Below are 17,040 nucleotides of genomic sequence, written 5' to 3'. Positions count from 1 at the left end.
TTGTTTGGGTGTTTATCCCAGCTGTTGAGGTGGCATATGCAGGGGAGGCTTCTGACTTTTTATGTGTGCGCTCTGGACTAGCTAAACAGCATGTAGTCCTGGAGACGAATCGTCAGCCAGGCTTTTTCTTTGCCAGTGATAAAGCATGCAAAACCAGCTCAGTAATATACTTGTGCTGTTTAGGAAGAAGCTGACTAGCTGCTGGCTAGGGGAACACACACTGCTCTGTTGTCCCCCCAGACCACCAACCGCTTCAGCCCAGGGTAAACTGAAACAGGCATGATTAGTATTAATCCCTCTTAATGCAGTGGCTCATAATTAGGTGACTTGAGACTAAGCCATCCCACCAAACTGCTGCGATTTATTAAACATACACAGAGGATTTGCTGTCAATGCTGGGATAGTATAAAATGAGTATCATGTCTGAATACAGTGTTATCAGCCTATCAATACTGATGAACCTGATGAGCTGTGCTGTGAATGATCTGAGTGGTTACATTCAAATGAGGGGTTCTCACACTGAGGCAGGGATAAAATGAAATGGCCTGGCTCTCTACTGAATCCTGCTTTCCTGGAAGTTGTAAAAATGCTTCAGCATATATTGCAAAACTTATTTGTCAATTATATAGACCTGTGTAAAATTAATTACATATCAAATTCAACTACCAAACATAAGAGCTTTCAAGAAGTGAAACAGTGTTTTCATGGCCAGATCTTCTCACACTCGTTGATCTTAAATCTGAAATACCATTGAACACATTTTCTAGAATTAGATCATCTCTCTTTTTATACCACACAGGGGCCTTTTTAATGTCAGGGCTTATGTGTTGATTTACTGTTATAGTCACCCTCACCCAGCCTCAAGAACATTAAAGCACCGCCAGTGATGGTACAGCTGGCTATGGCAGTAACATTAAGAAAATCGACCATGGCCCTGAGACATAGTTCAGCAGTTGTTCTTGAGGGATTTCACTCTGTAGAAGTGTAGAGTTTTTGGACTCTAGATCTGACTTTCTCATGCTAAGCGGATGGTGGTGGTTGCGTATTTTTGTGTGATGACTCCTGTTTGAGTTGGACTATATTAATATCATGACATGAAACCAGATATCAACTTTTGGTTTTAGACTGATATTGTACTGTCACATAAATTATAAATCAGTGAATGCTTCTGGCTATATCATATTACCGTTACTAACCTTGGGGCGTGCAGAGGAAAAATCTCACTTGGTGTTTGATTCTGGTAGTGGTGGGCGTGCTAGCTTGGTTCTGTGTTCCAACAAACAGAATTGGCAGTTTTTACGAGAGGGAGGCTGGTGAGGGATTATAATATGCCGATGACACAGGTAGGTTGGCTCCATGAACCCATGGTGTTTGTACCAAATTAGACCCAAATATCTTGTTTTTATGGAATTGAATCTGAATCCTTTTGAATCCCTTATCAAATTAAATTAGGTTTAGCTTTTAACATTTGCAAGTAACTCCTACATAACTTAAACTCAAAGAGTCAGTTTAGATCTGTAATCACAATTTTTTGGCTAAAAGGGGAGAAACTGCAGTCTCTAGTGTTAATTAATAAAAAAAAAATAGATGACGAAATTGAACAATTAAGGACTATCAAAGTTGTTGATAATGAAAAGCTAATACGACAAAAGTGCCTAAAAGTTTAAGCAGAAAACTTTGACCAATGAGCTTTACATGACACGATTAGCTAAATTGTTTCACTAGAGAAGGCTTACAACTCTGATGGTTTTGTTGGAACTAAAAAAACACCTAGTCCACTCTGGTGATGACAAATACTGGCTTACAGAACACCAGACAACACCCAAGTTTCATTTAGGGCTGTTGTCAGCTTACATCTGGAATTGACAGTCTTTATTAATTTATGATGTTTCTCATTTTATTTGGTGAGAGTGACAGTAAGCGCTGACTGACCTGCTAAAATTATCTGAATGTTTTTTAGGTTGCTCTTTGTTCATAAAAAGAGATCAGAGAGACAAAAAGTCTAACAAGAGATTTAAGAAATTTGGGTAATTTGCATATCAGGTTCCAAAATTGAATTGGCAATGCTATTGCAATTTGATGTTCACTTTTAGACACTACTGTTGTACTGAGATGTTACTTGCCCATTTTTGGCCTTACAGTTTGGCCATTCTCTAATTTAAGTCATCAACAAGCTTTTGTTGCCCACAGAATTGTTGCTGACAGTATGTTTTTTGTATGTTTGACAACGTTCTGTAAACTCCAGACCCTGTAGTTCCCAGGTGGATGCCTGTTTCATTGCAAATACATCATTGCATGTTCAAAGTCACTTAGATCACTAGTCTTGCCCACTCTTTAGTCAGACTGTAATTTCATGTCTTGACCCTGGCTACACATTATATACATTGAATTGCAGTCATATAATTCACTGGCTAGTAGTGTTAACAATCGAGTATACCAAATAAAGCTGGCATTGTGTGTATCTCAAAATTCTAACATAGACATGACATTTTTTAAATTTAGTGAATATTGTTTAAATTGTCAAGACATGACATCCACATAAATGTCATGCTGACTTTAATATATATGTAAAAAGCAACTCTTAGACTAAGTCTAAAAAAAACAGTTAATATAAATAACACTTTGTGGTAGTGGAGTGTTTCATGTGAAGAGACCTTATCCATTCAATTGGAGTTTTTCAAAAACCACATCAGCTTGCTCATAGCGGCTGTGTGTGATTCCCAGCAGAGTGCAGTTGCAATGTGAGCCTCTGTGGCAGTGGTGTATTGAGTCTTGTGTGAACACAGTAGAGTTGGTCTCTATAGCGCGTGGTTTCTGGAATCTCTCCTACCCCATGGGAATGCCATTAGTGGGGAGCTGAAGGAGTGCAGCAGGTGAAACAAATAAGGACGATAACTCCCCACTCCTCCACACACACACACACACAGACACAGACACAGACACACACACAGACACAGACACACACACACAGACAGACACACACACAGACACAGACACACACAGACAGACACACACACACACACACACACACACACACACACACACACACACACACCCTCACACAGCTTTGTCTCTGTGTTGGCTGCTTTGCCTTAGTCTTTTTCTCTCTTCCCACATCTCAAACATTCTTGCCGTCTTTCTCTCATCCACTCCTATCTGTCCATATTCTATTTTTCCTCAATGCCACCTGGTTTCCTTTGCTTTGGAATGTATTTCCCTCTTGTTTGTACAGACAAAGCACCCGTTTGTCAAAAAAAGCAAACTGTGTAGTAATTTTTTTACACACATCATCTGTGCTGCATGACTATCATGACTATTGGTCTAAACTACAGCCCGACCAAAACTGGATTTTAAGGCTAACACTGATATCAATAATTGGGAATTTAAAAAAATCTAATAACAAAATTACAGCCTAAAGTAAATGTTTTTAAAATTAACCTATAACATACTCAAACAATTTTGGTACGGATCCTTTATATTGTTTTTTCATATTTGTAACCAAGATACATATCTTGCTGGACATTTGACACTTGAAAAATCAACTTGTCAGTTCCTCTGGTGTACAAGTGATTCTTCTGTACTGCACTGTTTTTTCTTCAGAGATGGTTTTATTTTTATTTTTATTTGTTTCCAGTTCAGTGTCCTTGATCTCTATGCTATTATCTGAGCCCAAGCGATATAGCGGTGGTCCAATTTTTTCAGCCAATTTAAGCTAATTGCAAAAAATCAGTATCTGTGTTTATAACGGCCGATAGATAACAAGAAATTAAAGTAATGGAAAGCTAAAGATAGGTGCTTGAGCTATTTTATTATCAGTGTCGCTATTGCATAGTTTGTCCACCGGAAAGCACTGTGACTCCACTGTTTGCAACACACTAATCCGAAATGCATCACTGCTCAGCTGACCGCTGCAGAGTCTGACCACCAAACTTCAAGCTGGCTAGAACTGGTAATATTAGGGATTATCAGACCAGCGTGAAAAACACTTGAGACATGTAAATTCAAGTGAAGTCTGATACAGACACTCCTCAGGCCTCCCTCAATAACTAAATGTAAATGATTGCATGTGTTTCTTTTAAAAAAAAATTAACATTGGATGATATGTTGACGCAGCGGCTTCTGGCCTACAAACTATTTCAGTGTTATTGTTGTATTCCTTTTCTTCACTTGTAAATTAAAGAATACCTTTTATATGGCGAAACTCAGCTACAGCCACCAGGACCATCTTGAGATCTTCTGGAGATTGGTAGAGTGAGTACGATGGACTATCCAGCCTGAAATGAAGGACTGCTAAGTATTTGTTTTCTTTGAAACATGGCTACACAACAATGTTACGGGCACAGCTATGGAGCTGGACATGCTAACTTGCTACTGAGCCAACAGGAAATCATTGCTGTCCAGTAAGACTTGTGGAGCTGGAATGTCTGTTTATACCAACAAGGAATGGTGCAAAAATGCTGTGGTTGTTTTCAAACACTTTTCTCCTTGGGTGGAATATTTGATAGTGAAGTGCCAGCTATGCTATCTGTCAAAGGAAGTTCACTGTTGTTGTTATTGTAGCAGTCTACCTGCCACCCTGATTGCTAATGTGACAGAGGCACTGCTAGAGCTTTACAGCAACATCAGCGATCAAGTAATGGCATACCCTGATGGATTTTCCATCACTGCTGGTGACTTACATCATGCAAATTTAAAAACTGATTTGCCAAGTTTTGATACAAGAGGAGAAAATCCACTGTATCTTGTTTATATCCAAGATGTTGCTGCTAATGTAAGAGTGTTCACTCTTATCCTTAAGATTGTGTGGTGGTTGTATGTGTTAAGTTTTAGTTTATATCAGTATTGGCCTTAAAATTCCTGTATTGGTCAGGCTCTGATCTGGTGGTAATGTCAGCCAAAATCACCATATTCCCTGCGTCTGTGCAAATGATTGTCACTGCATTTTCTAATGTTCCATAGCACGTTCTACCTTGTAGTTGCTTTACTACCTCACCATTCTTCTCTGGCCCTCCATTTTTCATTCTTTCCTCGCATTTGGGAATGGTGTTATTCACCAAAAGGGGTTTGAAATCCAGCCACAGCATGTGTGCTGGTTTATCTGCTGAATGGATGCTTAACCCTACAATGTACCCAACCTTGAGCCCTTGAAACCCCGTTATCCCAACTCTATGCCCGCTCGCTCTCTCATCTAACCTTTCTGATCCCATTCTCATTAACCTTCTTTCCCCGCCAGGCATCTTAATCAAAACGCATGCTCACATTGGCAAGTTTACATTGTTAAAGGATGGGATGGAAATGATCTTGCTCTCCATTGTTTGTTTCCCTGGAAAAACTGGTGAAAATATAACCCTGCCTTATCTGAAGGGCACTTCACTGTATCACTACAAGCAAACACGTATGTATCAAGTTGAAAAGGAATGATTTTGGATGAGATGGCTGCATTTATGCCAAGACATCATCTGAAGTTATTTGTAAAGAGTTGATGCTTTGTCAACTCAAATGAAGGACAAAGATATTTAACTGATAAATTCATGTGGGGAACGTTATTTTACACAGAAGATATCATGATGAAATTCTTTTTTGATGTAACAGTGCCACAAAATATCTCCCTCATATATACTATATTCATAAAGAATTGTTCATGTGCACTCCCACAGGTTTAAATTGAGCATAATAAAACATCTGATATTTATAAATACACTGAGCATAAAATATGTCCATCTATCACAGTGGGGACAGCAGGCTGTGAAATGCATTAAGTGGACGTTGGGGCCTGGCCTCTGTGTAAAGTATGCAGCATAGAAAATACATTTTATGTACAGGATAACAGCTGCAAAGCAGCGCAGTGGCTGGCAGGCTCCATCCCAGACAAGTTTTGGTAATGAAGTCATGCTGTTTGAATGCACCTGCTTTATTTTTACTGGCTCTGCTTTTTTGAGGTGAACCGCAATTCTGCTGAAAGGAGTAAAAGTCTTTGAACCTAACAAAGTATTTTGGTCAAATGGCCATTTTTGTTGGAGATTTTTGGGGATCCAAGGGCAACATGTTATTTCAGAGGCCTTCTTTCATGAAAGGAATAGAATTCTGGGAGGGAGCTAAATATTGATATTTCATACCAGTAGGGCTGGGTGATGCCACCAAAAAATATTATTCAGATTTTTTTTCAAGCTTTTAGACAATATAAGGTTTTCTTTTAAAATGCAGAAAGTTCCCCAACTTTATGGGAATGCAAAACTAATTCAGTGGGGTACCCCTTTAAATAGAGCGCAGACATCCAGTTTAAATGTCAGTTTCACTAGAGACAGGGCAGAAACCAAAATCAGCTCACTAATTATTGTACTCCCCATCAACCTGATACCACCAGCAGCTGGATAGTTAGTATTAGCTACCCAGTTATATTGCATGGGCAGACTGAACAAAATAGAATATGTGCATTGTTCAGCTGACTACCATGGCCTGTGCCCCCCAGCTGTGTTTCATACTCCAATCCCTCGCTAACCTTAGTTTACATATGGAGAAGGTTCCTGTGCTGTGAAAGACATGCCTGGTTCCTGTTCCTAAGAAGGCCCGTCCCAGTGCCGCCAGTGACTACAGACCGGTGGCAATGACCTCACGCATCATGAAGGCTTTAGAAAGACTTGTCCTAGATACCCTCCGTCCATTGGTCATGTCTTCATTGGACCCCTTGCAGTTTTTCTACAAACCAGATTTCGGAGTGGACAGTGCCATCATATACCTGCTCCTTCGTGCCTATACCCACCAGGAAAAGCCGGGAGGCACAGCCAGAATCATGTTGTTTGATTTCTCCAGCGCCTTCAGCACCATTCAGCCTGCTCTGCTGGGGAGGAAGATGACTGCCATGCAGGTTGATGCTCCTCCTCCTACTCCTTCTCAAATGACTCTGCAGTTGTTTGATGCATCAGGGGGGAGGATATGTCAGAGTACCAGAGGGTGGTGGACAGTTTTGTGGACTGATGATAGCTGTACCACCTGCAGCTCAACATCAGCAAAACAAAGGAGCTGGTGGTGGACTTCAGGAGATCCAGGACTCCTGCCAGCCCTCTTTCCATTAGAGGAGAGATGGTGGAGATGGTACAGGAGTACAAATACCTGGGTATCCACTTAGACAGCTAACTTTACTGGACCAGGAACTCTGCAGCTCTCTAGAGGAAGGGCTGGAGATGGCTCTTTTTCCTGTGGAGGCTCCAGTCCTTCAACGTCTGTGACACCATGCTGCAGATATTTTATGATTTTGTGGCGGCCATCGCCATTTTCTACGCTGTGTTCTGGTGGGGCAATAGTCTGAGGGTGGCTGACACCAACAGACTCAACAAAAGTCCCAACTCCTCTCCATAATATTTGTTTCCCACCCTCTAGAAAGTGTTCTGGTTAGCCAGAGGAGCACGTTCAGCCAGAGACACAGACTAAGTCCTCCACTGAATGCCATAGGAGGTCCTTCCTTTCTGTGGTCATCCAGTTAAACAATTCCTCCTTTTTCTGCTCATCTCCATCAGTACTCTGCTGTTAAACTGTTGACCAACTTTATGGTTAATTTTCTGTTAAATTACTATGAATCTATTTTGCACGTTTCCATTTTGCACTTATGTCCATACTGTAGTTCTGCCTTGCACATTACTTTTTACTTTTTGCACATTTGAAAATTTTTCTATTCACTTACTGCGTATTTATTCTTATCGCTGTTTTATAATAGTTTTATAGTAGTTCTTACTTTTTTGCTTATTTATGCAACTGAGTGTTGAACAATTGTACCAAACAATTTCCCTGCAGGGATCATTACAGTTTTTCTCATTCTGATTTCTGATTCAATCTGTCTACGAACTATGCTGCCATTATGCCATGCTACAGTTAACAGTTTACAGTTTGTAAATCCTACAATCCTATGATTCAACTAATACCAACTTTTCGATAGGTCCATCCTTCCTGGTAAATGTCTTTCAACTTTCAACTTTTTTCTTTGACATTCTAAAGGGTTTCAATAAAGTATGATAGTGGGTCAGAACATACTGTACATACGTATGTTCACAATGACTGCACGGGTGAAATCTCTTAGAATGCAATTTAATAAGTCTTTACAGCCCTTTGTTTAGAATTTTAGGGTTACGGTTAATTAATCAGTACCTGTGACTAGATGATGCAGTATAAAATGTTCCTAATCGTTTGCTTCAACACGGCACTCCCAATTGTTCAGCAATAAAGTATGATTGTATCAAACACAGAAGCATTTTTTTTTATGTCTTGTAACTGTGTAATTGTCTAATTTTGCCATTTTTTGTCATGTTAATGTTATCACTGGTTTTATTGTGTTTAGCTCTAATAAAAAAAAGGATGATGCTATGAATGAGTGACAGTTGTTGCAACACATTACATTTGCAAAGGCAAAAATCTACTACTCTCTAAACCCAAATAGAATTGTTAATTATAAGTAGTTATTTCATGCAGGGTTCCAGAAGTAACAGTCCTCTTCATATTCTGCTAAGACAATATAGGTGACTAACAGTTGAAGCACCTCAGAAACTTGAATGGACATAAAGTTCTCTAGATTGAGTCATCATTAAAAAAATAAAAATCAAAGGTACAAGACTGTGTACATAAAAATTAGATGCTAACTATGACTCCCAAGATTATACTTTTCATTTAATTTCACAAATGTCATGTTTTTGGTTCCAACTGCAATGACAAAGTGGTTTGTATTTGCTGCAGCTCTGATTCTTCTTCATCCTAACAGCAGATAAGGTTCGTGGGTATAGTAGAATTTACATCCATCTGATATACAAAACTAGCAGAGAAAGTATGATTTCTCATCATCAAAGTTGGAATAAGGAAAACTGGTGGCCATAACATTATCTGAGAGACTCCTGTATTTTATTAGTAAATGGAAGCTTTGAAACTGTAATTTTAAGTGGGGAAAAAATTACTACTGTAACCAGCAGCTCCTCCAACTTTGCTCCTCCATAAAGCAAATGACAAAGCAGTATTACAATTCCTTTGTTTTACATGATAATGCATTACCCCATAATTATGCATTTCACATTTGAGTTAGCAATGAATGATCCTGAGAATCTTTGGACCATTTGGCTGTATTTGGTTTTAAAAGGCTTAATATTTGGCTTTGCTATGGCAATTAGTTTGCTTGCAATTAGTTTGTTTACTTGCTTGTCCATGTAAAAAGCTATACTTTGTTGGTCTCATTTATTATAACTTTATAGCTGTTGTCATAGATGAGAAAATTTGGTGGTTAAAAGTAAAAGATCACCTAAAGTTTATTTAATTGGCATTGTATTTTCACTGAGATAAAATAAGTAGAAACTTACATTTGTTACTTTTCTCAAGAAGAAATGTGAGGACATATTTTGATTGACTTAGTGATTGATTAGGCTTCAGGAGCTCGTAAGTGCTTGTACAGCTATTTGGTTCTCTGCTTGCTGATCTTTCTTCCTCCCTGAACATTCCAGTTAGTGTATTCTTGTAAATACAAATGCAAACTATATTCCATGTAGCCCTTTAGGAAATGTTCTCTTGCAGTAGCCATTAGAGCTGTCCTCCCAAGCATTTGGAAAAGTTCTAATTTCTCTGGGGCTTTCAAATTGCCTGTTTAGTTTGCGTAGAGGCATTGTTCCAAGCATCTATAAAATACCACTGTGGCCCAATGAAATGACCATATGGAGCTCCATAGCATTGTTCAATCCTAATTGCCCCCTTTTACAAGTGTCAGTTTCATTCAGGAGAATACTGGGACCGATGGCAAAAAAACATGAATGAAACAAGAGTGGGGGCCAGCAGGTAAGGAGGCTGACATTCATCAAACTTCTCCTGACAGATGGATGAGAAAACTGTCGTGCAAGACTTTGGTCAGCAGATGAACAGTAGAATTCTCCCAGGATTTCATTTAGCCTTGCTGGTCTTGTTAAAGCGTTGCCTCTCTCTTCAGCACAAGGAGCCTTGGCATTACAACCAAGGACCCTGACTCTTAATTTTAGCGGCTGAAGAAGTCCAGATCAATAACCATCAGTGTTTGGTTTTGGGCCGCTGCGTCGTTCAAAGGGGGGGACTCACCCTTCCCTCATCTGCTGCTCCCCCTCTCCCTGCCTCTCTTGCGCCCTTATAAAAGGTGTTATTTTGTTAAGTCCAGTTTTTGAACTGTGGGTCAGTATCAGGGTTGAGATTTATGTGTATTTGCCATACACACAGATGTATACTGTAGTTATGTCTCAGAGATGTAACAACTAGAGAAGTATGTTTCTTTATGGATTTCCTCTGCTGCTGCCTGCATATAGATGCGTTGATTTTATACACCTCCAGCTGCTGTATGTCACAACAACTATTGGACATTTGTCTGTATAGTGGTCTGAAAATGTCACAGAACCAAGGATCTACAGTGCTGTTATACATTTTCCACAAATCAATCATGCTTTTCTCTACATCTCTTATTTTATTACCAATACCAGCAACAAGGGAAGTCCACAAAATCTATAAAAATATTTTGATGATATAATTAGAAATCATACAGGTCATGCTCTTAGATTTGCAGCCAACAGTAGAAATCTGTTATCTGTTGCTGTCACACTTGTAGTTCAGGTCACTTGTTGTGGAATAAGAAATGCAAAAGGTTGCTGTCTTTTAGTTGTAGTTGATTTCTTTTCACAATGACTTCTTACAAGCAATTAGAAAAGTGTGAACTTAAAGTCAGGTAACTCATTCATTGGACAGCTGTTGTGAAGTTTCAGAAACTTTTATTTATATTCTTAACAACTGATCATACGCATTATTAGCTGAGACTGCAACTGAACTATATTTCAAGAATAATGATGAACAGGTAGATGTAGAAGGTTAAAAAGGTGTCTTGTACTGTAATATTTAACACCACTTAAAAAAAAAAAAAAAATTTCTCAATGAAAGGCCTTCCACTCAAATTGGGGTGCATATATGTTCGACCACTTTTTCCAGTCAATCTTGCATAATTACATTGATTGTTTACAAATAGCTTACGGGATTGCTTTCTCAACAGCTCCTAAACCAGAGACATATGTACTAGTAGTCTAACTTTTGAAATCATTCTAAAAGTATCACTGTGTCCCGTGGTTGGTCTGCGTTGCTTTCATGCCATAAACAAACCACACCAGAGTCTGGTTGGAAAAACACTAAGACCGCCCCTTTTAAAAAGGTCTCGATCTTGTTGTTTAGTGGGCACCAGAATTTTGTTGACATCTTTCAAATCAGCCGTAAGGAACTAAACTAATCAGGCAATTGGACCAGATTGTTTGAATGATTACCTAAATGTCTGATGCCAAGTCCTGCAGAAAATGTAGATAGTAATGCATTTGAAGCAGAGGCCTGTATCAAATATGTGACAAGTAAGACTGAAAGATTCAATTCTCCATCCTTTTGTGATTTTAATGAATCAACAACAAATGATCTTCCAAACTTAGCAGCTGCAGTGTTTTTTATATTTCTTTGTGAATAGCTTCCCCCTGCCTTCAGCACAATCATACCTTGATCATAATTGCTGTCGCAGTCCTCTATCATACAAACACACAGCTCACACTGATGCATATGAACCAAATGCTGCCTAGTTTAAAAAATTGTCTTTTTGTTTGTATAGCATCACACACAGAGGATCTCCCGCAGCTTGTTTAGTCTCATTGTATATCAGAATGGAAATGAACAAAAAGTAGGTTTGACTGGAAATCAAACTCCAGGTCAATATAAAATGCACAGTAAATTCAGACACTGAGATCACAAAACTTTCTATTCTTAAATCTGGACCTCCAGTTTAGTCACTTAAATATAAATCTGTGTCTTACATTTTTAGGGCCACCATAAACATTCAATATTTTTAAAGTAATGATATTAATCACCATCACTTCTTGTATAATAAACGTAAAGAAAATATACACAGGGGTGACAAATTAAAGGAAAAACCAACATCAAGTGTCTTTGTAAGGTGTAGGGCCACCCCATGCCGCCAGCTTCAGTTCGTCTTGGCATAGATTCTACAACTCTGTGGAACTAGATGGTGGATGAACACTATTCTTTCAAAAGATATTCCCTCATTTGGTGTTTTGATGAGGTTGGTGGAAAGTGCTGTCTGACACGTCAGTCCAAAATCTCCCACAGTTGTTCAACTGGGTTGAGATCTGGTGTCTAAAAGGCTATAGCATGACAATACCTTTATGGATTGGGGCATTGTCATCCTGTTTTTCACTCTTTTTATAGGCTTTTCCTTTTATTTGTCACCTGTCTGTAGTATATCTTAGTGGCAACCCGATTAATGGCCACAACTTGTAACTACAATCTGAAAATAAGCTGAGAAGCAGAAGATATAAAATGCTCATTAAATATGTACTTTACACATTGACATAACAGATGGAAACCACTAACCTTTGACCTCCTTATTTTTTACACGCTAATTTATCCAAATAATGGAATCCCAGACTCAAAATGTGAAGGTGGTAATGTTAGATTTATGATATAAATTAACATTGACAAAGATTCTTACTACTGAAATTAATGTAACTTGATTAGCGAGATTGTTTCAGTAGAGCTCAACACTGTCTTTCTGAACTACAAAAAGACACGACCATTCGTAGTTGCAGAGTTATCGCCAGTTCATGATTTTGGTTTCCCCGACTGCATGTCTGCGTGACATACATTTAGTTAACTGCCCAAGTCTGTGAGGGTCCACATGGATCCTGGGCGGACATTCAGACTATTCTCACTGGGATCGCCAAAAAGTAAACTGGACGCTTGTATCATGCACTGTATGTAATGTATATTTCTCATCCTAGGTCCTTTTCTTGTTAAGCAGTTGCAAACACATGGTTTACTTTTTTGATTTTTTTTTTTTTTCATGTTTTTCAGCCAATTACAAAAAACAAGGAAGCGCTTCTTCTTACTGTCAGGAGGTCACAATAATGTTTGTAGTGTGCATTTGTGGAACGTTTCTGTGTATGCATACTCCAATTGTAGTATGAACACAAGTTTTTCTGCAACCGCAGTCCACGTCCATCTGAGGGCAAGTCGAAACCATGAACTGGCCTTTATGTTATAGTGATGTTTCCTTTCCTTTACAAATGATCTTTGACCAACAGCAGACGCTGCGTTATAGAGAGCACACAAACCAGACAACAGCCTTAAAGTTTCATTTTTGCCTTTCGTCAAGATACTCACATAATTATCATTAATTATCTGCATAATCTTCCACCGCTTCCCTTTGTCATTTTAACCGGCAATGGGCAGCACCAGCTAATAAATTTCAAACTGCCACCTGAATTGTTTATAAATAAGTCTTTTGGGAATGAGAAAGACCTTAGAGAGAAATAAAGATTAAAAAACAGATTTATTAGCTTCAGAACTTCAAATCTGGGTATTTTGTTCTTTGTCAGAGCTCAGACTCACTCACACAGGTGCACATAAATAATTTTTTTCTTCAATCCCAAATATCACTAGCATAGTCAAGAAAAATGCTAGCACTGTGGGGCCTTAGATTTGAGTTACAATTTTATAAATGTTTAACCTTTGCAATATTCTTGTACTATTTCTACAATATCCAGTGTTTTCTCCGTTTAACATGTTTTTGTAAGACAAGGAAGTTACTCAGGTGCAATGCCAGTAATATAAGAATGTAATCCTCCTCTGGTTTGATGTATCAGCCCTTAAAGGAACTTGATATTTTGCTTCTTAATGCTCAACTCTGCTGGACTGTTAGCCAGTAAAAGAAAGGCCTGTTTGTATAACTCTTGGCATTGCTTAAAAATCCTTGCAAAAACTTCACATTGAAATATTTGTGTGTTTTAGATTGAGATGGTCTGGTTGGGTGTAGATATTTTTTGTTTTTCATTTCTTGATGTTCTTTGGGCATTTTTCCCTTGTGTTGTCTGGACAATAAGGTGTGTCTGCAGCTCAGATTCATCTCCTGCTGTTGCTCCCTGTGTTCTAAGCCTTTTCTGCTCCAGTGCCAATAGATGTGCATGTGTTAAAGATGGCTTCTGTTTTGCGGTTAGCCAGCCTCATCTTGAGGTGCTCTCCTGGGGCAAAGGTTCACCCCCGCTCTCTGCCTTTGGTGGGGTCATTTGGAGAGGTAATCCACATATGGCTGGATACTCACACTACAGCTCCAAGCAGAAAGATGGGGCTCCAGCATGGTAAAGGTAGATAGGATTAGGCTCATGTTGAATCGTAATAGGCCCATTTCACACACCTCTTTCCTTTTTCTTTTTTTTTTCTTTTCTTTTTTTTAAAACCAGTTAAGCTAAACTCGAGTTGGACTTGTACATACTCTTAAATCAGGACCATTAACCCAGCAAGCCCAGCCCTTAGGTAGCAACATACACAGCTGGGTGAGCCGCTTTAATCCTGTATTTTTTTTTCTATTTTTTTTTCGTGGTCAATGTCAGTCAGGGGTCAACCTGGTTATAGAATGATTACCTCACTATGGCCACAGCCGTCGTTATTTATTTCACTCCACTCCACAAGCCCTGGAGATTGAGTTGAAGTACAGAGGCTGTATTTAAACTTTATTTAAGAAGATTGGTTGTGGCCACCGACAGACTACTCCAGTCAGCCCTCTGTTCACCGATGGCCAGTTGGATCGATACAACACAATTGAGTTTTCCAATCTGTGGTCTTTGGGAATGCAGCCATAGCACTTACAGGGTGATCACTTCTGATGAAGTCTTCATCAGGATCTATTGACAGATTCATTTGAGCACCCTCATTCCACCCTTACTACATGTTTTTTTCACACTGTAAAGTAATGGGACACTAAAACCCTGTTTAAAAACTTTTCTGGCAGCTGATGGACAAGTGAACCAGCAGAGTTACTTCAATCTCTGAACTTAACACTGATTCTTATTTTTATTTTGGTTAAATCCTAGGTTTATGTTTTAATTATATCTATATCTTTCATGGGGATAACTGTTTATTTTTTGTGCAGTTGTTGCTAAATTTATTCGTAGTGTCACCCTTCACCCTTTAAACGAAAACTGCTCCACGCTTTCAATGTAACAATTATTACAATAAAACACCAGATGAAAAAATATTCAATAAAGCAGAAAGCAAGAGATCTGCTTTTGAAAGTGAGGCCTAAAAGTGACCTGGCGGCCGATAAACGGACTGTGTAAATTGCCAAATTATTTCATATTTGATTTCTAAACAATCCGCAGGGATATTGGATATCAAACGCTAATTCACGGACATCACATGTGCACCTTGGAAATTGGTTGGACACTCTCCTCTGTGCTTTTGATGTCCAAGTTGTTTTTTCTTGTCTGGAGTGGAGCTGCTCTTAAGAAAGCCATAATCCTCAAGGTATTGCTGTGGCAAGCAGTCCTCTGGCACAACATTTCCCAGCAGCGTGCGTGACTCCACTAATTTTCTCCATTGTTGTTTTACCTGTTTTGTATTTTCGCTTCCCCCTCTGACCCCCTTTTTCTCTGAATTCTCAAGAGAAAGCGAAAGACTATTGAAGTCAGGGTGGATTGGCCAAAGGTGGTTTCCCAGAGTGGAATGCCTAGCGAAACGCCATGCTCTCTGACCTGATAACTGCAGCTGGGTTTAATAAACTGTATGATTCAATTGGTAGGGCTAATTGACACTAATGCTGATGATTATGGTTTGCTTCTGATAGCTGATATTTTATTGTGGTCATTTATCTAATGGCTCATTATTTGAGGTGTTTATTTTAAAAAAAAGGAATTCATCATTATTTATTTTTAATTTTTAAAAAAGATCAGAATTTCATGACCCCTTTGCAGCACGAACACTGCAGCCTTTTGCATTTTTCTCTTCACTCTACCATTTCTCGTATGGAGGCATTTGAGTTGTTCTTGACACGAGAGGGCCGTTTTTAATTTAAATGGTTTTTAAAATGCAGTTAAAATCGGTTCAAAACAATTAATCCTTTTAGAAAGAGTTTACATCCATGCTAGCGGTTCTGTGAACATCAGCATGCTAACATACTCACACTAACAATGTTAACATGCTGATGTTTAGCAGGTATAATGTTTACCATGGCCACCATATCATATCACTGTGTTAGCATGGTAACATTTTCTCTACTATGACTTAACAAAAAAATCTAGGTTAGGCTGATGGAAATCTCATTAGTTTTTAAGGTTTAGGTAGGTATTCGGTGAGCACTGGGCAAATTTAAGTTTTGACCTGATTGTAGGGCTAGATAAAAAGTTAAGGGATTACCAAAGTTATTACAGTACATACTGTCGGAAGCATAAATATCGGAACCGAATTTCATGGGAGTCCATTGATAGTTGTTTAGACATTTTACTCCGAACCAAAAACGTCAACTTCAAGTTGGTGTCTGAGGAAAAATTAGGGGATCATCAAAGTCAGTGGCAGTTCTGGCAGTTTACAATGATAAGAGAAGCAGTTTTACCACTTGATAATTGTAGTAATTAGTAGATTAATAGATATAGTAGAATAATGGACCTTTCACTTGAGACAGAAGTAGACAAAAATGCAAGTTTCTCATTATTAGCCAGAGACGGTTGACTTTGGCAGCTGCAATGACCGCTCACAGACACATTTTATCAGCTGTGGCGTGAAATTCCCCCTTAAACCGCAAATTGTTGTTTTTACATTTCTGATCATATAGGTGTTAAGCAAGATACAGGGTGTAAATAAATGATCTATGTTCAAATTGTGTATATATAATATTTTAATTATACATTGTTAAAAAAATACATGTAGTACATATAAAATAAAACTGATAATTTCATTTCTGTGATCACATGTTGTCTGTTTACATCACTGATTGTTTTGTGTGTCTTTTTCCTTCTTCAGAGCTGTCAGATATTGAACCCAACATTTTCCTGAGGCCCTTCCTAGAAGTAGTCCGCTCTGAGGACACCACTGGACCAATCACAGGCCTTGCCCTTACCTCTGTCAACAAGTTCCTTTCGTATGGCCTTATTGGTAAGAAATCTTGACATTAGCATTGTGTAAATATTTTGTTACATAATGTTTTACCCTGACAGTACATTTATAGAGCGGATTACCTTACAA

At 38.6% G+C, this 17,040-nt stretch overlaps 1 protein-coding gene across 5 annotated transcripts in view; it reads left to right on the top strand.

The window, feature by feature from the left end:
• gbf1 (golgi brefeldin A resistant guanine nucleotide exchange factor 1) overlaps positions 1–17,040 on the top strand; it is a 132,262-nt gene that overhangs the window by 42,478 nt on the left and 72,744 nt on the right. For all 5 annotated transcript variants that reach the window (XM_040138528.1, XM_040138527.1, XM_040138526.1 and 2 more), the window contains one exon: positions 16,819–16,950. In XM_040138528.1, the coding sequence (XP_039994462.1) occupies positions 16,819–16,950 (132 nt within the window). The remainder of the gene's footprint in view (positions 1–16,818; positions 16,951–17,040) is intronic.

The sequence above is a fragment of the Xiphias gladius genome, chromosome 11 (genome assembly GCF_016859285.1).
Source record: "Xiphias gladius isolate SHS-SW01 ecotype Sanya breed wild chromosome 11, ASM1685928v1, whole genome shotgun sequence".
NCBI classification, from domain to species: Eukaryota; Metazoa; Chordata; class Actinopteri; order Istiophoriformes; family Xiphiidae; genus Xiphias; species Xiphias gladius.
This window is presented reverse-complemented; position numbering and strand designations above follow the sequence as displayed.